Here is a 21,216-nt window from a genome sequence, read left to right as displayed (position 1 = left end):
CCCAGGACCCTGGGATCATGACTTGCGCTGAAGGCAGATGCTTCACCAACTGAACCACCCAGGCACCCCCTTTTACAGGGTTTTAAATATCATACTCATTAGAACATTTTCTTACTATCACTTATTATCCTTCGAAAAAGCCCCCAAAACCTGTACTGTGGGAGAAAATCAATCACGAGGCATGTTCATCTGATATTCTTACATTCACAGGAGTCATAGCCATGAGATAATGATTTCATGAGCAGCAAAAGAAGTCTTCACTCAAAAGAGGCATCACAGGGCACCTGGGTGGCTCAGTGGGTTAAGCCACTGCCTTCGGCTCAGGTCATGATCTCAGGCTCCTGGGATCGAGTCCCGCATCAGGCTCTCTGCTCAGCAGGGAGCCTGCTTCCTCTTCTCTCTCTCTCTGCCTGCCTCTCTGCCTACTTGTGATCTCTCTCTGTCGACTAAATAAATAAAATCTTTAAAAAAAAAAAAAGAGGCATCACAGACTATAGGGTAATTGATAAATTTCTTTGAATTCATTTGAAGTTAAAGAAAGTACCTCACGTGTGTTCAGAAAAGTTGGTATCAAAGCTGAGTTTTTCTTCCAAAAAAGTAAATGTGATACATACCTCTATCATATAACTACTGTTTGTGCTCTGCTGTGCTCTTGGGTGCTACATATACATGTAGCAGTTACTACTTAAGAATGTCTATTAAGTAGTAATTATTATTGGGGGTGCCTGGGTGGCTCAGTTGTTAAGTGTCTGCCTTCGGCTCTGGTCATGATTCCAGGATTCCGGGATCGAGTCCTGCATTGGGCTCCCTGCTCGGGGGGAAGCCTGCTTCTCCCTCTCCCACAACCCCTGTTTTAGTTCCCTCTCTCACTGTTTCTCTCTCCATGTCAAATAAATAAATAAAATCTTAGGGGAAAAAAAAAGTAGGTGTTATTTTATTGGAAGAAGACATTATCATTGCTCTTTTATGACTGAGGTTATAACTTTTATAACTAAACTAGAGGCCTGGAATTCAAAGCCAGCTATATATGATTTCAAAACTCATGATCTTTATACTCATTTTCACACTCATTTACTCTAATTTATAGATCTCAGTGTCTTCGAGAGGAATACAGACCTTTGGGGATATTCCTGAGATGCCAGTCTGTCACCATAAGGAGGTCGCCGTGGAGGGCACAGACAGGCCACGGATGGGCTCACCTTGGTCTCCTGCAAGCACTACTTGGGGTCGTGGAGCATCTCCAGATGATGGCAAGATGCCTGACACAAAGCAGAGCTTGGAAAGCTTACAACTTCCAGAAGAGGATATGGCTTTAAATGAAGTCTTACAGAAATTACAGCACACTAACAAACAGCAGCAAACTCGGATCCAAGACCTGCAGAGTAGCAACAAGTATTTAGAGAAGAAGGTCAAAGAACTACAGAAGCAGACTACCAAACAGCAGGTGTTCGTGGACATCATAAATGAGCTGAAGGCCAAGGTGGAAGAATTAATTGAAGACAAATACAGAGTGATGCTAGAGAAGAATGACATGGACAAGACACTGAAGAATTTGCACGAGGTCTTAACTCAAACCCAAAAGCATCTTCAGGAAGCTGGGCATGAAAAGGAAACCTTAAAGCTGGAGCTTAAGAAGATCAAGGGCAATTACATTCACCTACAGGAAAGGTACATGACTGAGATGCAACAGGAAGATGAAACTGTCAATCAGTGCCTAGAGATGGACAGAACCCTAAGGGAGAAAGAAGAGGAGGTGGAGAAACTGAAGCAACTCAAGGGGGAGCTGGAAAAGGCCACCACCTCCACTCTGGACTTGCTGAGAAGGGAGAAGAAGGCCCAAGAGCAAGAGTTCCAGTCTTTGCAGGAGGAATTTCAGAAGCATGAGGAGGAACACCTGGAAGAAAGACAGAAACTGAAAGCAACACTCAAAAAACTGCTCACTCAAGTTCATCATTTGCAGTTCGTATCTGAAAACGAGAAGGTAAAGAACGCCCGACTCCAGCAGCAGGTCAACGAACTAAAACAGGAAAATGCAAGGTTTCGGCAGCAGGTGGCGAGGAGCCAGGAGCCAAACGATGCCCCTGGGTTTGACACGGCCGGGTTAACGGAGCACTCTGGAGAAGCGATCGAGGCCGATATCAAAAAGGTACCAGCACAGATTCGGAATTTCGAGCGCAGAATTTCATGAGTTGCTGGCAGTCTGCTGATGCACATTTAGACACTGCACTCACATTTGTTGGTAGAAAGAATTATTAATGAGAAAAAGAGAGAATGGAAAATGCACCACAGGTGTATAGAAGTTTCTGCCGTTCTTGGGTACCCAGATAAAGAAGAGCCATTTCTGGCCTATTATGATTATTTTAGTAGAAGTGAAAGTTAATGTGGGAATTTTCTGGGTACCTGTGATCAATCATCTGAAGCATCCCTTGAGAAAGGATCTTTTAGGTGGGGATCTCGGTGTTTTCATGCCACATCTGCCTAAAAATGAAACTAAATAATGCAATTACATGGTTGGCTTACAAGGTCAAACAAACCCATATTATATCACGTGTTAATTTTGTGACATTATCAACTTGGTGATTGAGATGTAATTGACATATAACGTTAGTTTCAGGTGTGTAGCATGATTTGATATTTGTATATGTTGCAAAATGATGACCACAGTAAGTCAAGTTAACATCTGTTAAAAAAAACAGCCTGGTTGGGGTGCCTGGGTGGCTCAGTGGGTTAAGCCTCTGCCTTCAGCTCAGGTTATGATCTCAGGGTCCTGGGACTGAGCCCCATGTCGGGCTCTCTGCTCATCGGGGAGCCTGCTTCCCCCCTCTCTCTCTGCCTGCCTCTCTGCTTACTCATGATCTCTCTCTCTCTCTCAAATAAATAAATAAAATCTTAAAAAAAAAAAAAGCCTGAAAGCCTCATATCAGTAGGTTTGGAGAGGATATAATATTGTATTCTCTGCAGTTCAGATGGCTTTTTTGGCAGATGAGATCTTTTTCACAAGCCAGAGCACATCTATTGTTTTTATACTGTTATAGTTTTGTAGGCCTGTTTTAAATTATTTACAGTTTAACCTTATTAATTCTGACTACTTAGAAAGAGGGCTAATCTTAACTAGAAAAATGTATGTTTATTTTAAAACTCTTAATAACAAGTTCAGCTGATTGTGTTCCCTTGAGAATGTCCTTGGAGGGCTTCTTTTCAGGAATCCTTAATTAGTATAAGTACTATTTGCAAGTAAATAGTTCTGTTATTTTTTAATGATTCTCAGGAAAATATTGTTCTCTTCTGTTTAAAGAATTCTCTCTGTAAACTTTTCTCCAGAGAGAAATTAGGGTTATTTAAGCCAATGCTCCTCAAACTTTAGCATTCATCAGCCTTACCTGTGAAAATGCAGATTTCTGGGGCCTGCCTCAGGGTTTCTGATTCAGCAGGTGTGCCATGGGGCCCAAGAATGCATGTTTCGTTGTGGTGTTGTTGTTGTTGTTGTTTTTAAGATTTTATTTATTTATTTATCAGAGAGAGAGAGAGAGCACAGGCAGGCAGAGTGGCAGCAGAAGCAGAGGGAAAAGCAGGCTCCCCACCAACCAAGGAGCCTGATGTGGGACTCAATCCCAGGACTCTGGGATCATGACCTGAGCCAAAGGCAGCTGCTTAACCAACTAAGCCACCCAGACGTCCCAAGATTGCATGTTTCTAACAGATCCTGAGTCTCCCCAGTGTGCTGAGCCAAGGGTCACACTTTTGAGAACCACCAACCTAAGCAGAGATGACCTTAAGTCATCTTAAGAGTCTGTATTTTGTCTTCCAAAATAGCTGCTAACCAAATCATGATAAATTTTGTATTGGTTAACTCTGAATGAATTAGCACAACAGTATAGAAGTTTATCACAGTACATTATTTTTTTGGAGCTTTCTTTAAAAAAAAATATAAAGTTCTTTGTTTTATCTTGACAAAATCAATTTCTTTAATAGCCCCAAATCATCCTTACTCTGCTTTTCATTTTACTTTTATGAACTCTAGGTATGTTTTCTCAAAAGTGTGGTCTGGTATATCTATGAGATCAAAGTATTTTCATAGTAATAGGAAGAATTTGTGAGCCTGCTACTCTCATTTTCACAAGTGCTTCCCGTGGAATTTTCTAGAAACTGAGTGTCATTCATTGCTTTTATGTCTGACCAATGTATGAAGCAGATGTGAGGATTTTGCTGTCTTCTATGAAGTCAGCATTATAGATATTTACAAAAATATAAAAAGTGAAACTCTTTTCATGAATTTTTTCTTTTGGAAAATGTGGTAATTTGATATTAAAATTGTTATTTATATTTATACAAGGGATTTATTGTTATTTGAAGGGGTTAGTAAGCAAATTTTTAAATGTTCTCAGTTGAAATAGCTAATACAATAAATATTGGTAGATATGACCCACATAAACAAAAGCCTTTTAGGATTCTTAAAATTTTTGAATCTATAAAGGGGTCCTGAGAATCCAAAGTTTGAGAACCACAGCTCAAGAGTTTGGTTTTTTTTTTTTAAATAAATTTAACATTTATCTATACAAATTTAAATTTGAGTGCCATGTTTTTAGGGCTGCTCAGAGGTTTTGGGGTTTTCCCCCCATTTTTTCTAGTTTTTTTTAATTTAAATTCAATAATTAACATGTAATGTATTATTTATTTCAGGGATACAGGACTGTGTTTCATCAGTCTTATATAACACCCAGTGCTCATTACGTCATGTGTTCTCCTTAATGTCCATCACCCAGTTACCCCATCCCCCAACCCATTCCCCTCCAACAACCCTTTGCGTCTATGATTGAGAGTCTCTTATGGTTTGTCGCCTTCTCTGATTTTGTCTTCTTTCATTTTTTCCTCTCTTCTCCTATGATCCTCTGCGTTGTTTCTTAAATTCCATATATCAGTGAGATCATATGATAATTGTCTTTCTCTGATTGACTTATTTCTCTTAGCATAATACTCTCTAGTTCCATCCATGTCATTGCAAATGGCAAGATTTCATTTTTTGATAGCTGCGTAATATTCCTGTGTGTGTGTGTGTGTGTGTGTGTGTGTGTGTACACATCACATCTGATTTATCCATTCATCTGTCAGTGGATATCAGGGCTCTTTCTATAGTTTGGCTATTATGGACTTTGCTGCTATAAACATTGGGGTGCATACACCCCTTTGGATCACTTCATTCCTGTCTTTAGGATAAATATCCAGTAGTGCAGTTTCTGGGTCACAGGGTATCTCTATTTTCAACTTTTTGAGGAACCTCCATACTGTTTTCCAGAGTGGCTGTACCATGTTGCATTCCCACCAACAGGGTAGAAGGGCTTCCCTTTCTCTGCAACCTCAGGAACACCTGTCATTTCCTGATTTGTTAATTTTAGCCATTCTGACTGGTGTGAGTGGTATCTCACTATGGTTTTGATTGTATTTCCCTGATGCCAAGTGATGTTGAACAATTATTCATGTGTCTGTTGACCATTTGTATGTCTTCTTTGAAGAAATGTCTGTTCATGTCTTCTGCCCATTTCTTGACTAGGTTATTTGTTCTTTGAGTGTTGAGTTTGGTAAGTTCTTAATAGATTTTTGGATACTAACCCTTTATCTGATATGTCATTTGCAAATATCTTCACCCATTCTGTTGGTTGCCTTTGGGGTTTTTTTTTTTTTTTTTTTACTCTTTCCTTTGCTGCACAAAAGCTTTTTATCTTGATGAAGTTCCAATAATGCCCATGTTTCTCTGGTCTTTGGAGATGTGTCTAGCAAGAAGTTGCTGTGCCCAGGGTCAAAGAGGTTGCTGTCTGAGTTCTTCTCAAGAATTTTGATGGATTCCTCTCTCACATTTAGGTGTTCCATACATTTTGACTCTATTTTTGTATATGGTGTAAGGAAATGGTTTCATTTCATTCTTTTGCATTTGGCTATCCAATTTTCCCAACACCATTTGTTGAAGAGACTTTTTTTTTCCCCCACTGGATATTCTTTCCTGCTTTGTTGATGATTAGTTGACCATAGAGTTGAATGTCCATTTCGGAGTTCTCTGTTCTGTTCTATTCATCTATGTGTCTGTTTTTGTGCCAGTACCATGCTGTCTTGATGAATACAGCTTTGTAATAGAGCTTGAAGTCTGAAATTGTCACACCACCAGCTTTGATTTTCTCTTTCCTATGGCTATTTGGGGTCTCTTCTGGTTCCATACAAATTTTAGGATTATTTGTTCCAACTCTGTGAAAAAAAGTTAATGGTATTTTGATAGGAATTGCATTGAATGTGTAGGTTGCTCTAGGTTGCATAGACATTTTCACAATATTTGTTCTTCTAATTCATGAGCATGGAACATTTTTCCATTTCTTTGCATCTTCCTTAATTTCTTTCATGAGTATTCTATAGTTTTTTGAGTACAGGTTCTTTGCCTCTTCGATTGGATTTATTCCTGGGTATCTTATGGTTTGGGGTGCAATTATAAATGGGACTGACTCCTTGATTTGTCTTTCTTCTGCTTAATTGTTGGTGTATAGAAATGCAACTGATTTCTGTGCATTGATTTTATATCCTGTCACTTTACTGAATTCCTGTATGAGTTCTAGAAATTTTGGGGTGGTGTCTTTTGGGTTTTCCACATAGAGTATCATGTCATCTGCAAAGAGGGAGAGTATGACTTCTTCTTTGCCAATCCAGATGCCTTTTATTTCTTCTTGTTTGCTGATTGCTGAGGCTAGGATTTCTAGTACTATGTTGAACAGTCAGTGGTTACCGTGGATAGCCCTGCTGTGTTACTGACCTTAGGGGAAAGCCATCCCTTTTTCCTCATTGAGAATGATATTCACTGTGGGTTTTTCATAGGTGACTATTATGATATTGAAGTTTGTACCCTCCATCCCTACACTGTGAAGAGTTTTAATCAAGAAAGGATCATAAAAGCATTTTGTCAAATGCTTTTTATGAATATGTTGAGAGAATCATATGGTTCTTGTCCTTTCTTTTATTTATGTATTGTATCACATTAATTGATTTGGAATTGTTGAACCAACCTTGCAGCCCAAGAATAAATCCCACTTGGTCAGGGTGAATAATCTTCTTAAGGTAGTGTTGGATCCTCTTGGCTAGTTATTTTGGTGAGAATTTTACATCTATGTTCATCAGGGACATTGGTCTGTAATTCTCCTTTTTGGTGGTCTTTGTCTGGCTTTAAGATCAAGGTAATGCTGGCCTCATAGAATGAGTTTGAAAGTTTTCCTTCTATTTTGATTTTTTGAAACAGCTTCAGAAGAATAGGTATTAATTCTTCTTTAAATGTTTGGTAGAATTCCTCTGGGAAGCCATCTGGCCCTGGACTCTTGTTTGTTGGGAGATTTTTGATTACTGCTTCAATTTCCTTGCTGGTTATGGGTCTGTTCAGGTTTTCTATTTCTTCCTGGTTTAGTTTTGATAGTTTATATGTCTCTAGGAATGCATTCCTTTCTTCCATATTACCCAATTTGTTGGCATAAAGTTGCTTATAATATGGTCTTATAATTGTATTTCTTCAATGTTGATTGTGATCTCCTCTTTTATTCATGATTTTATTAATTTGGGTCCTTTCTATTTTCTTTTTGATAAGTCTGGCCAGGGGTTTATCAATCTTATTAATTCTTTCAAAGAACCAGATCCTAGTTTCATTGATCTGTTCTACTGTTTTTGTTTTGGGTTTCTACTTCATTGATTCCTGCTCTAATCTTTATTATTTCTCTTCTCCTGCTAGGTTTAGACTTCATTTGCTGTTTTTTCTCCAGCTCCTTTAGATGTCAGGATATGCTGTGCATTTGAGACCTTTCTCTTGGGAAAGGCCTGTAGTGCTATATACTCCCCTCTTAGGACAGCCTTTGCTGTATCCCACAGATTTTGAACAGTTGTGTTTTCATTTTCATTTGTTTATCTGAATTTTTTAAATTCTTCTTTTATTTCCTGGTTGACCATTCATTCTTTAGTAGGATGCTCTTTAGCCTCCATGTATTTAAGTTCTTTCCAACTCTTCTCTTGTAATTGAGTTCCAGTTTCAAAGCATTGTGGTCTGAAAATATGCAGGGAATGATCCCAATCTTTTGGTACCAGTTGAGACCTGATTTGTGACCCAGGATGCGATCTGTTCTGGAGAATGTTCCATGTGCACTTGAGAAAATGTGTATTCTGTTGCTTTGGGATGTAATGTTCTGAATATATCTGTGATGGCCATCTGGTCCAGTGTGTCATTTATTACCTTTATTTCCTTGTTGTTCTCTTGCTTAGATGATCTGTCCATTTCAATGAGAGGGGGTGTTAACATCCCCTACTATTATTGTATTATTGTCAATGAGTTTTTTTGATTTTGTTATTAATTGGTCTACATCATTGGCTGCTCCCATGTTAGGGGCATAGATATTTACAATTATTAGATCTTCTTGTTGAAAAGACACTTCAGTTATGATATGGTGTCCTTCCTCATCTCTTATTACAGTCTTTGACTTAAAATCTAGTTTTTCTGATATAAGGATTTCCATCCAGCTTTCTTTTGATGTCCATTAACATGATAAATCGTTTCCCACCCCCTTCCTTTCAACCTGGAGGGGTCTTTGGGTCTAAATTGAGCCTCTTGCAATTAGCCTATCAATGGGTCTTGCTTTTTTATTTATTCTGATACCCTGTGTCTTTTGATTAGGGCATTTAGCCCATTTACATTCAGAGTAACTATTGAAAGATATGAATTTAGTGCCATTGTATTGCCTGTTCCTTTCTGGTCTTTGTTAGTTTGGGGCTTTCTCTTTGCTTAGATGACCCCTTTTAATATTTCTTGTAGGGCTGGTTTGGTGATCACAAATTCTTTTAGTTTCTGGTTTTTTTTCTGGAAGCTTTTTAGCTCTCTATTTTCAGTGACATCCTAGCCAGATAAAGTATTCTTGGCTGCATATTTTTTCTTGTTTATCACCCTTGCTCAGAGTTTTTAAGAGTTGTATTTAATTCAGCATTTTACTTAAAGAGCAACCCCAATTCTTTATCTTTATCCTGACATGTCTGAATTGTATACACATAGGATTCTAATTTGTTCCTGAACTGCTCACCTGGTGAAAAAAGCTTGAGTCCCCCAGATGTGAAAAGGACTTCTCAGCTGGTCTCCAAAATTCACAGTGTTCCAACTCTGATGGTAGGACTTCTCACATCCCAAGTAATTTTTAAAAATTCATATTTTTTATTGGGGGAGGGAGAAATATCAAGGTCAGACTAAACCAAAGAGGTAATCTAAAGCCACAGAGTTAAGTTATGGGATCAAAAACTGGAAGAATCTTCATTTAATACTTTTTATATGTCCTAGAAAGTCTATCAGAGCAATAGTCTTGTCTGGCTCAGTCTGCTTCTAGTGATTGGTAAGTGGTCCTATCAGCAAGCTGCTCACCCAATCCAAAATTTAGCTTTGGGGCAGAGGGAGGGCAGTAGGGAGTTGTGTACATTGGTGGAATAAAGAACGAAGTTGGTGTCAGGTGAGTTCAAATCCTGCTTCACCACTTCCTGGCTGTGTGACTTGGCCAAGTGACTTTATCTTTATCAGCCTCAGCTTCCTCTTCCTAAGTAGGAGAAATGATACTTGCCACTGCCCTGGGAGGTGACAAGCACTGCATTTAATGAGAGAGCATGTTACAGGGCATGGCATATGCTAGCTTCTCAAATGAGCTATTATTTTTCTTCCTCTTATATTAATGTCCATCTTTCTGATTTTTTTTAAAGATTTTATTTATTATTTATTTGACAGACAGAGATCACAAGTAGGCAGAGAGGTGGTCAGAGAGAGAGGAAGGCTCACTGCAGAGCAGAGAGCCCAATGTAGGCTCGATCCCAGGACCCTGGGATCATGACCTGAGCCGAAGGCAGAAGCTTTAACCCACTGAGCCACCCAAGCACCCCTCTGATTTTTTTAAACATTTATTTGAGAGAGAGCAAGGAAGAAAGAGAGCATGAGCAAAGGGGACGGGCAAAGGAGAGGAAGAAACAGACTCGCCGATGGCAGGGAACCTGAAACAGAACTCATCCCAGGACCTGAAATCATGACCTGAGCCCAAGGCAGATGCTTAACCAACTGAGCCATGCAGGTTCACCATTTCTTTGATCTTAAGTGCAGTCATCTGAGCCAAATTTGGGAGGGCATGCTCTGTGATGTTCCTGATCCAACACAATGCTTATTTTTAATTGAGTTTCAGCTAAAGTTTGTTGAACACTAGCATTTATTTAGTGCTAAAACTGAGCCAAGCATTTTATGCAGAAGATTACAAAGTGGTGGCCCACCGACTATATCCACCTGAAATTTTGTTTTTACACGTGTGAGTCTGAATGTGGCACCAGACCCTTCTTAGCTACAAACCTTCCCATCCCACTTTGTTCCTTTGAACATTTGCTTACTCACCATAAACCTTTGTTCCCCACCCCCCACCTATATCACTGGAGGCTGCTATTCTTTCTGCCTTACTTGCAGGCTGCTGCTTCTCTGTCACACCTCTTAAGGAAAAACGTGTCCTCAGCCCTCCTGTCAGTCTCATCCCACATCAAACAAACATTATGTTTGCTTGTTCTGGGTCTCCCACACCCACTAGAATGGAAGCCTTCAACGTCAGAGACTTGGTACATTGGATGCCCTGTCCCTAATACAGGTTGAACCCTTAATCAGCACTCAACCTGTCCTTGAAGACTTTCAAGTTTACTGCTCCCTGCTTTTCATGGGTTATCTCCTCTAGTCCTTATACCGTTCTTTATATCATCAGGCTTTTTTTTTTTAAGGGAAAAAATAAAAATAAAATAAAATAAATAAAACAATAACAGAGAATAAAATAAAATAAAACATGGAAAAACAAACTGAGGCTTAGAACAGTCACGTTTCTTATCCAAAGTCTCACATAGGGTGAAACAGCAGAACTCAGACACAAATTCAGGCAGTCCAACTCATGCACACATTTTTGACCCTGAGATTATACATACAAATATCTTCTTTCTGGGTACCCTTGAAATATCTAGAGTTTCAGTGTTGTTGAGGATCTCTGGCTCCTCTAGTGTCAGAGCAATTTGGCTGAAGTTTGGCTTTATAAACTGACCAAGCTAGGCTAAGCGGGATGTATGTGTGAATGTGAAAGCATGTATTGTTATTACAGATGAGTGTTGACTTCCCAGCGTTTATACTAGTCTGGCCCAATAACAGCTTATATACAAGTGTGAATCTATAAGAATTCTTTCCACACTAACTCTTTACTGGATGTCTTACGAGTAACTGAAGAATTGGGTTCAATATTTTATCTCTTTTGGTTTGGTCACTTATTGTGGAAATTTTGTGTGTGTGTTTTCTGTCCTCCCTTTAGCTTTACTGAAAACTTTTTAATACAACTTCTCAAACTGTTCCTCTTAGGACATCACCACTCCGGATGTTGAACATTACAAAGAGAGCGAGAAAGTTAGTGATACAATGCTACAAAAATTGAAGCACTTCCATCTTAAGAAGGAAAGTTTAGATAAAGAGGTACTGTATTTATTGTTTATTCTAAAAATTGTATCATGTTTTGTGAAAAAAATCAAAGAAAAAGATAACATCAAAGTATAAAGAAATTCTGCAAATTTGGGATTTTTTTAAAAGGAGTTGTTTTTGGCAGGGCACTTGGGTGGCACAGTTGGTTAAGCGTCTGACTCTTGGTTTCCACTTGGGACATGATCTCAGGGTTGTGAGATTGAGACCATTGTCAGGCTTCTTGCTCAGCTTCCGGGTCTGCTTGAGATTCTCCCTCTCCCTCTGCCCCTCCTGCTCATTCTCTCTCTCTCTCTCTCTCTCTCTCTCTCTCACTCTCTCTGTCTAAAATAAAAGGCAATAGCAGGATGTTAACTTACACCAGTTTTAATGTGAGAGGAATACAAAAGTGGCAAGTTTATCAGCTAATGGAATAAAAACATTGTGAAATATGGGATCTTTGATTGTAGAAACAAATTCAGTCCAGTGTTATGAGGAAATTATTTCTCTGAACTGAAGTGGATAGAAAATTTGTTATGGGTACTCTGGGGAGTCTCTTTGTCTCCTAGCTAACCTGAGGAAGGAACAACAGGTACACAGAGAAATTATTGTCCTCCATTTCTTAAACCAACCTTCAAAATCAGCCCCATTGAGGGTTGGAGCAGGATGTTACAGAAACACAATTTCATATATTTGTGTTGTTTTGATAAATTTACTGAAATATTGCCAGGTGAAATGATGTAGTGTCTGTAATTTGACTCCGTGAAGGGGGATTGGAGGGAAGAGGGCATGGTCGGGGGTATAAATGATACAAAATTGTCCACAAGCCATCAGTAGTTGAAGCTGGGTGATAATTACATGGAGGTTCATTCCATTTTTTGTCTGTTTTTTTTTTAAATATTGGAAATCCTGGGGGTGCCTGGGTGGCTCAGTCGGTTAAATGTCCAACTCTTGATTTCAGTTCAGGTCGTGATCTCAGGTTCATGAGATCGAGCCCCAAGCCCTGTGTAGGGCTCCACACTCAGCATGGAGTTTGCTTTTCCCTCTCTCTCTCTCAAATAAATAAAAAAATAAATCTTTTTAAAAATTAAAAAATAAATATTAGAAATAGTTCATAATAAAAATAATTTTGTGCATCACACTTTACCTCACTGATTTGGGGAGAAATATGAATACTGAATATTAAAATTTATTGTCATTTTCATAAAGGAGCAAATGAACAAATAAGAAACAATTATAAATTACATCTAGGAAAAGTTGGTAGTTTTTTTCCCTCCTTTAAAGAAGAATTCTGATAGCCTAACTGTAAAAACACCTGAATATTGGGATAAGCTCCCAGAGATCCCAAGCCTACCCTCAGGTTCCATGATCTGCTAGGACCCAGTGATAGTCACAGCTACGTTTCACCATGAGAAGCTACAGAGCAAAGTCAGCAGAGAGAAAAGGGGCTTGGGGCACAGTCCAAAGGAAGCCAGATTCAAGCTGCCAGGAGCCCCTCCCCAGTGGAGTCACACAAGATGCACTTCATTTTCCCAGCAATGAGCTGTGATAATACGTGTGATATTTTTACCAGGGTCTCATTAGAGACCCAGCACCCAGGGTTTTTATCAGGGGCTGCTCACAATAGGCATGTCCCCCTAGCGTGTACCAAACTGGACCTTCCAGAAGGAAAGAGGCATTCAATATAAACGACACGTTCTGTACCGATAGATTAGGCACAACGAGCCGTTCAGATTACAGAAGGATGGCGCTCCTCCTGCAATGCACATTCCCAGATACCAGTCAGGGGGAGCGTGACGAGCAGGCCTTCCTGAGGGAAGCAGTCTCTGATCTGCTGTGTGAACTTTCTTCTGCACAAGAGCTGTAAAAACAGTAGACCTTTGGAGACCAGGGACTAGACAGGGCAAGCTTTGATGATTTTATTATCAATGTTATCGAATATAGTCTTATTTCTTCTCCTTTTGTGAAATATAAAATGCTTTTTTCCTTAGCTATTGGAACATAAAGACAAAATCACAGCTTTTAGAGAGTTAATTGCAGTAGAAAAAGCATTTCAAGATCAGGTTTTTGAGGTGAGTTTAACATTTCCCATGTACTGTCTTTAAACATGCAAAAATACGATTTCAAATATTTATGTTCTCTTGGTATATTTGTCAAAGTCCTTCTAGCTCCAAGTTCTACACTTCTATTATTCTAGCCACTGAAGAGCTCTTTGATTGTTAAGCTTAAAAGTATTTATTATCAAATTTCTCAAGGAATGTGCAAGTATTGGAAGTGAGCACAAATGTATTTAATCTCAGTTTACAGGTTTTGATTCAGATGAAGCCACAAGTGCTGGAGATATACCCGTCTTACTGGGAGCCAAACTGAATAGGTACCGTAGTCTGAATGAAGGACATGATTTCTTGATAAGAAAGACCTTTTGTTGATTTGCTGGCATTATTATCCGCAGCACCATCTTATTAACAAATTTAAGCCACCACCATTCTTACTATATCAGATTGTTCATTAAAACAGTCACATACTGGCACTGTGGCAGTATCATTCGACCATAAAAATATAGAATTAAAGTTTGCATTTTCAGGTTTTGAAATTTTACATCTTGTTCTACCTGACTCTTGTTTAGACTAATCAGATTTATTTCTTTCCAAATGCAGAAATCAAAAAAGGGGTGCTGTTTTTCACAGTGATTGAAACACATTTATGCTACCCCCATTCTTTTTTTTAAAGTTTATTTATTTATTTATTTATTTATGTATAATCTCTACACCCAACATGGGGCTCTAACACAGTCCTCAGATCTAGAATTGCATACTCTTCCGACTGAGCCAGCCACCACCATTCTTAATTTATCAGTAACTGTTTATAACAACTATGATTAAGGAGTACTTCGGGTAATAGTTCACTTTAGATGCCGTCTAAAGTTGAAGGCATCAGTACAGAAAAGAAATGGTCATTATGTGATTTAATGGAGATGTTAGCTACTGCTGTGGTGGTGATCATTTTGCAGTACAGAGTGCATCAAATCAGCATGCTGGACACCTTAAACTTACACAGTACTCTGTCAGTTATATCTCAATAAAGCTGGAAAAAAATAAAGGCAGATGGAACAGGAAAAATATGTTATAAGGAAGGAAAAATGTGATCTTGGGGGCTGAGATCCTGGGGGTAGTTCAGTGGGTTAAAGCCTCTGCCTTCAGCTCAGGTCATGATCTCAGGGTCTCGGGATAAAGCCCCACTTCGGGCTCTCTGCTCAGTGGGGAGCCTGTTTCCCCCTCTCTCTGCCTGCCTCTTGCCTACTTGTGATCTCTCTCTCTCTCTCTCTCTCTGTCAAATAAATAAATAAATAAAATCTTTTTAAAAAATGTGATCTTGGTATCTAGGTAGTTACAGAGTTGCAATCCAACTGGATCTCACGTAAGAAAAGGTGATTAATTAATATAACTTATTTTTAATAGCAGTTAGAGAAATCTACCATATTAATAAATTGTTAAAAATTGGCATTCTGCAATAAATTCATAGCATAACCATTCCTCTTTGAGAGAAAAGAAAAAGTCCAATGTGGTGAGGGCTCAAAAGTTTCTCATAATTCACTATTCTTTTAAATTTAACAAGTAATTATTGACTTCTCACAAAAGGCTACAAATGCTAATCACTATGGGGGCAGAAAGCCAAATCAAACATGATCTTTGCTTCTAAGAAAGCTGGAAAAGAAGATAAAATACATAAATAACTGTTCAGGAGGGATAAAGGGGAAGTTCCTTAAAAAGTGGGACGCCTGGTGGCTCAGTTGGTTAAGCAGCTGCCTTCGGCTCAGGTCATGATCCCAGCGTACTGGGATCGAGTCCCACATCGGGCTCCTTGCTCCGCAGGGAGCCTGCTTCTCCCTCTGACTCTGCCTACCACTCTGTCTGCCTGTGCTTGCTCTCTCTCCCTCTCTCTCCCTGACAAATAAATAAATAAAATCTTAAAAAAAAAAAAGTGATACAGTGACCAGTGTCTAACAGGGGCAGTGTTTGTCTAATGAGAAGCTCAGATGAGGAACAGATACTGTCCAAGTGGGGGAGTCATGGGACACCTTATGAAGGCAACTGGACTTTGAAGACTAATAAAATCTGAGCACAGGGAGATGAGAGGAGAACTCTCAATCAATTCTGTCGTTCATTAGTAGTTTCTGTGCTTTGGGCATAAAAATTAATACAAGTGGACCTTCCTCTTCCCAGCAGTGGGAGGCTGGAATGAGAAAGAGGAGACAGCTAGAAGCATGTCAGACACACTATGTCAGTTCTAGAATGTGCCTCAGGCTACTTGTACAAGCTGTCTCTCAGAGAAACCGAATAATTGATGAGGGAGGGAGAGCTCCTCACCGAAAACGTAAGCTACTAAAAGCAGAAAAGAAAAGGGATCTTTTGGGGGCAATTATAATGGCTGCTAAACCTTATATCCAAGACTGAGGGGGAGCTTTATGCTTTTTTTTTTTTTTTTTGAGAGAGAGTGTTGGTGGTGTTGGGGAAACAGAAGGAGAGGGAGAGAGAGAGAGAATTCCAGGCAGACTCCAGATCCAGCACAAAGCCTGATGCAGAGCTCAATGTGAGGTTCAGTCTCACCACCCTGAGTTCATGACCTGAGCCAAAATTAAGAATCGGATGCTTAACTGACTGAGCCAGCCAGGCACCCCTGAGGGGAGCTTTTAATGAATGGGTTAACCTGACAAGCACCTGAGCTTGTTAATCAATCTCAAGGCGCTAAAGGTGAGCCACGCACACCCCCCTGATGTGACACAAAAGGACCGGCACAGCAGATCTATGAAGTCTTCTCACCCAAACAGCTGGATCTGAAAGCAGGCTTCTAGACCAAACTACCTGGACCATGGATAAATATAGATGACACCATGATAACAAATCCAGAGTGGGGAAGATCTGCATCAGTAAACACTTGGCACGAGAAAAGGGAGGGAGAGGAAAGGGATAGTTGGTATAGACAGTGGAGACAACGAACACATCAACCAAATGCAGTGTGTGACTCCTGTGTAGGTCGTGATTCGAACAAACCTACTCTAAAAAGGTATTTGTCAGATAGCAGAAAAAGGAACACATTCTGGTATTAGATAATATTAATATTTTAATATCATTATTAATTTTAATATTGATATCATTGTGCTTTTAGCTAATTTTTTTAAGTTTTATTTATGTAAGTGGGGCTCGAACTCACAGCCCCTGAATTCAAGAACTGTCTACTTCTCTGACTGAGCCAGCCAGGCACCCAAGTATCATTGTGTTTTTAAAACCCCTTATGTGTTACATACAGAAAAGTATTTATGAGTGAATTAATAGAATGTTTAATTTTGCTTTATTTTTTTCTCCTAATTTAAATTCAACTAATTAACATATAATATATTACGAGTTTCAGAGGTAGAGTTCAGTGATTCATGATTCTTTTTTTTTTTAAAGCTTGGGTATAAGTGAAGAGGGTAACAGCCAGTACAGCTTCTTAGTTCTGGTTTTTTTGTTTTGTTTTGTTTTTAAGATTCACTTGTCGGAGAGAGAGAGAGAGAGAGAGAGCACACAAGCACAAGCAGGGGGAATGGCAGGCAGAGGGAGAAGCAGGCTCCCAGCCAAGCAGGGAGCTCAACGCCAGATTTGATCCCAAGACCCTGGGATCACAGACCTGAGCCGAAGGCAGACACCCAATTGACTGAGCCACCCAGGCATCCCTCATCATTCTCATATAATACCCAATGCTCAGTATATCACATGCCCTCCTTAATATACATCACCTATGTTTGAGAGTCTCTTACAATTTTTCTACCTCTCTGATTTTGTCTTGTTTTATTTTTCCCTCCCTTCCCCTATGATCTTCTGCACATATAAGTGAAACCATATGATAATTGTCTTTCTCTGATTGACTTATTTTGCTTAGCATAATACCCCCTCATTCCACCCACAGTGTTGCAAAAATGGCAAGATTTTATTTTTTTTTTTTAAGATTTTATTTATTTATTTGAGAGAGAGAGACAGTGAGAGAGAGCACGAGCGAGGAGAAGGTCAGAGAGCGAAGCAGACTCCCCATGGAGCTGGGAGCCTGATGTGGGACTCGATCCCGGGACTCCAGGATCACGCCCTGAGCCGAAGGCAGTCGTCCAACCAACTGAGCCACCCAGGCGTCCCAAGATTTTATTTTTTTTGATGGATGAGTATTCCATTGTAAATGTATAGCACATCATCTTTATTCATTCATCTGTCATTGGCCATCTGAGCTCTTTCCATAGTTTGGCTATTGTGGACATTGCTGCTATAAACACTGGGGTGCACGTCCCCCTTCAGTTCACTACATTCATATCTTTAGGGTAAATACCCATTAGTGCAGTTGCTGGGTCATAGGGTAGCTCTGTTTTCAACTTTTTGAAGAACCTCCTTATTGTTTTCCAGAGTGGCCGCACCAGCTTGCATTCTCACCAACAGGAAGGAAGGCTCCCCTTTCTCCACATCCTCGCCAGCATCTGTCTTTTCCTAACTTGTTCATTTCTGCCATTCTGACAGGTGTGAGATGGTCTCTCATTGTGGTTTTGATTTGTATTTCCCTGATGCCAAGTGATGCGGAGCATTTTTCCATGTGTCTGTTGGCCATTTGTATGTCTCCTTTGAAGAAATGTCTGGTCATATCTGCTGCCCATTTCGTGATTGGGCTATTTGTTCTTTGGGTGTTGAGTTTGGTAAGTTCTTTATAGATTTTAGATACTAACCCTTTATCTGATGTCATTTGCTAGTATCTTCTATAGAGTGGGTAGGTTTGCTTTTAAATACTCCAGGGAAATGAAAAGATGGCAGAATTGGGGAGGCAGGAGGTTGGAGACAGATGAAAAGGCAATGGAAAAATATTGATAATTGTTGAAGTTAAGTGATGGACACACAAGTGCTTCATTATTTGCTCTACTTTTGTATGTGTTTGGAATTTTCTGAAGTAAAGAGTTTTTGAAATGCAGAAGCGTGCTCCAGAAGGCTCACTTCTCATTCTCTAAGGAGCTCTAGGCCAGCAAGATGTGGTCTGCTGGAGCGAAATTTGATGGCTTATGTGTCCTTTACTATTGTCATGTGCTTATCTCGTGGCCCTTCTGATCCCTTGCTTTTGGTTCTTCACAATTCTGAACTTCCTGTTCCTTTCACCTCCTGCTGGGCTCTAATAACACTGCAGGTATTTAACTGTCAGGGACAAAAATGTCTCCTGATCCTAGGAGCCTTGGATAAAGTACACCGAAGTCAGGGATTTGGTCAGAGTGAACAGACGAGAGTCTAGTTAATAGTGCTGTGGTTTAGGGTTCAGGTTAGCCTAATAATAATGATTCATCAAGGTCCTCCTAAAGCCCATCTTTAGTAAAATAGTAATCTTTTTATAAAAATAAAATTTTTAGGGGCACCTGGGTGGCTTGTCAGTTAAGCATCTGCCTTCAGCTTAGGTCATGATCCCAGGATCCTGGGATGCAGTTCCAGCACTCAGCAGGGAGCCTGCTACTCCCTCTCCCTCTGTTGCTTCCTGGCTTGTACATACTCTTTCTCTCTCTGTCAAATAAATAAATAAAATGCTGGGGCACCTGGGTGGCTCAGTGGGTTAAGCCTCCGCCTTCGGCTCAGGTCATGATCTCAGGTCCCGGGATGGAGCCCCACATTGGGCTCTCTGCTCAGTGGGGAGCCTGCTTCCCCCTTCTTTCTCTGCCTACTTGTGTTCTCTCTATGTCAAATAAATAAATAAAGTCCTTAAAAAATAAAATATTTGAAACCGGTAATATAGAAGATATCCTTTAACTGTTATTACATAATAGTTGAAGGTTAAAAAAAAACCATATACTTCACTATACTTTACTATGTATATATACACACTTCACTACACAGACACATTCACACACACTTTACTATAGCATTCTCTGCATTGCATAAAACATTTAATTTATTATTTTAATAGTCTTCACAGTTAGATGTTTATTTCTAGTCAAGGAAATACTTAGAAGGTAGCAGATTATTTTCATGTTCATCTCCTATAATCATAAAATAAGGAAACAAATATGATGTAAGACAGAAAATTACTACTCTAGGAAAAATGTTCTAAGGGAGACAAAAGAAAACAGTCACTACCCAGTGTCTTATGGTTCCTCTGAATATTAAACATACCCACCAGTTCCTGGGTTTGGACACAGTACTCCCTTGAGCAAGCTCTAGAGTTTAGTTGGCTTCTCTGCCACTGACCAGCCTCTTAAGGAAGACTGTAGGCTCACTTGAACTCCAGCCACACAGATGAGATGGCTGTCCAGTCAGGTCCAACGCATGCTCCTCAGTTTCCACAGGAAGATGTCAACCTTACCATCTGTTTCCTTGCTCTCTCAAGCACCCTGGGCACTTATTTTATCAAGGGATGCTAAGTTCCCATTGCCATGTCCCAGGACTAGGGTGTAAGATCTTTGGGCGGCCATTACTGTGCCTACCACACCCTATTCCTCAACTTCCTGGCTTCAGTTTTCTTAAATCCTATTCTGATGCTGGTGTAAAAACCAATGCTTGCACTACGGATGCTTGTTGTGGGATCTGACATCAGCCTATTCGCTGACCAACTGAGAGTTTGTTTAAGAACTTGTCATCCCGAAGGATTATCTGTGCAGCCACCTCATGGCTGTCAGAGTCATGCACAGTAGAAAACACAGTTCACTTCTTGGTCAGATATATATGTACCCCTACACAGAAGAAACACTTGTTTTTTATTCTTCTATTCCATGTTTTTGTGTTGGTCATAAATTCATGTCACTGCTTAATAAAGAGTCACAAACTGGGTCATGATTATTCTCAGCTGCTGTGTGGAACATGCTGGCTTGGCCTTCACAGAATTGCTTTTACCAAGCGGTGGTTGGTGCTATGCCATCAGCAATCCTAGGAAACCTCTTTCTCCATTTCTTACAGAGATTGTTGTTTCACTTAGTGCCATGGGGATAAGAGCTTCCTTTGAGAAAACAAATGTGTTTCCGTCACATTAATAATGAAAACCATGTCAATGACCCGATTTCAGTTTTGCTTTAGCTATAGGGAAGTTCAATCAATCAATCAATCAATCAGGGGCCCCTGGGTGGCTAAGTGGGTTAAGCCTCTGCCTTTGGCTCGGGTCAGGATCCTGGGATTGGGTCCTGCGGTGGGCTCTCTGCTCAGCAGGGGGCCTACTTCCCCCTCTCTCTGCCTTCCTCTCTGCCTACTTGTGATCTCTCTCTGTGTGTCTAATAAATAAATAAAATCTTTTAAAAAATTTTAAAAATATAAAATAAAATTAAAAATCAATCAGTCAGCCAGCCTTCAGATGTCCCAGTCTCCTAGGCCATTCATAACAATGATAGATACATCTACTGTTCTGGTGAAATGTTATTTCTACGTTGACACACTTTCTAAGTTGACAAGAGCAGAATATAAGATAACCCATATGGGGAAAAAGTATTAATGGAAGCAAAAGAACATTTTTTTCCTTAGGAAACCTGAAATTATGAACTAGGTAGAGCCAAATAGCTTGACTGTATCACCAGGCCACTGGTACCCCTCATCACAGAAGGTCTCAGTGATCCTAGTAGAGGGGTGTGTGGTAGGCACAGTAATGGCCGCCCAAAGATCTCCACACCCTAGTCCTGGGACAAGGCAATGGGGACTTTACATCCCTTAATAAAATAAGAAATCTAGGCACCTATGGCAAAA

The 21,216-nt window shown here is 39.8% G+C and overlaps 1 protein-coding gene across 3 annotated transcripts in view; it reads left to right on the top strand.

Moving 5' to 3' along the window:
* CAGE1 (cancer antigen 1) overlaps positions 1-21,216 on the top strand; it is a 49,441-nt gene that overhangs the window by 10,670 nt on the left and 17,555 nt on the right. The window contains exons 5-9 of one of the 3 annotated variants that reach the window (XM_044258533.1): positions 1,088-2,146; positions 9,056-9,187; positions 11,408-11,518; positions 13,492-13,572; positions 13,801-13,912. In XM_044258533.1, the coding sequence (XP_044114468.1) occupies positions 1,088-2,146; positions 9,056-9,187; positions 11,408-11,518; positions 13,492-13,572; positions 13,801-13,912 (1,495 nt within the window). The remainder of the gene's footprint in view (positions 1-1,087; positions 2,147-9,055; positions 9,188-11,407; positions 11,519-13,491; positions 13,573-13,800; positions 13,913-21,216) is intronic. The other 2 variants (XM_044258514.1, XM_044258524.1) reach the window with 2 other exon arrangements.

This window comes from Neovison vison, chromosome 1 (genome assembly GCF_020171115.1).
Source record: "Neovison vison isolate M4711 chromosome 1, ASM_NN_V1, whole genome shotgun sequence".
Lineage (NCBI taxonomy): Eukaryota > Metazoa > Chordata > Mammalia > Carnivora > Mustelidae > Neogale > Neogale vison.
This window is presented reverse-complemented; position numbering and strand designations above follow the sequence as displayed.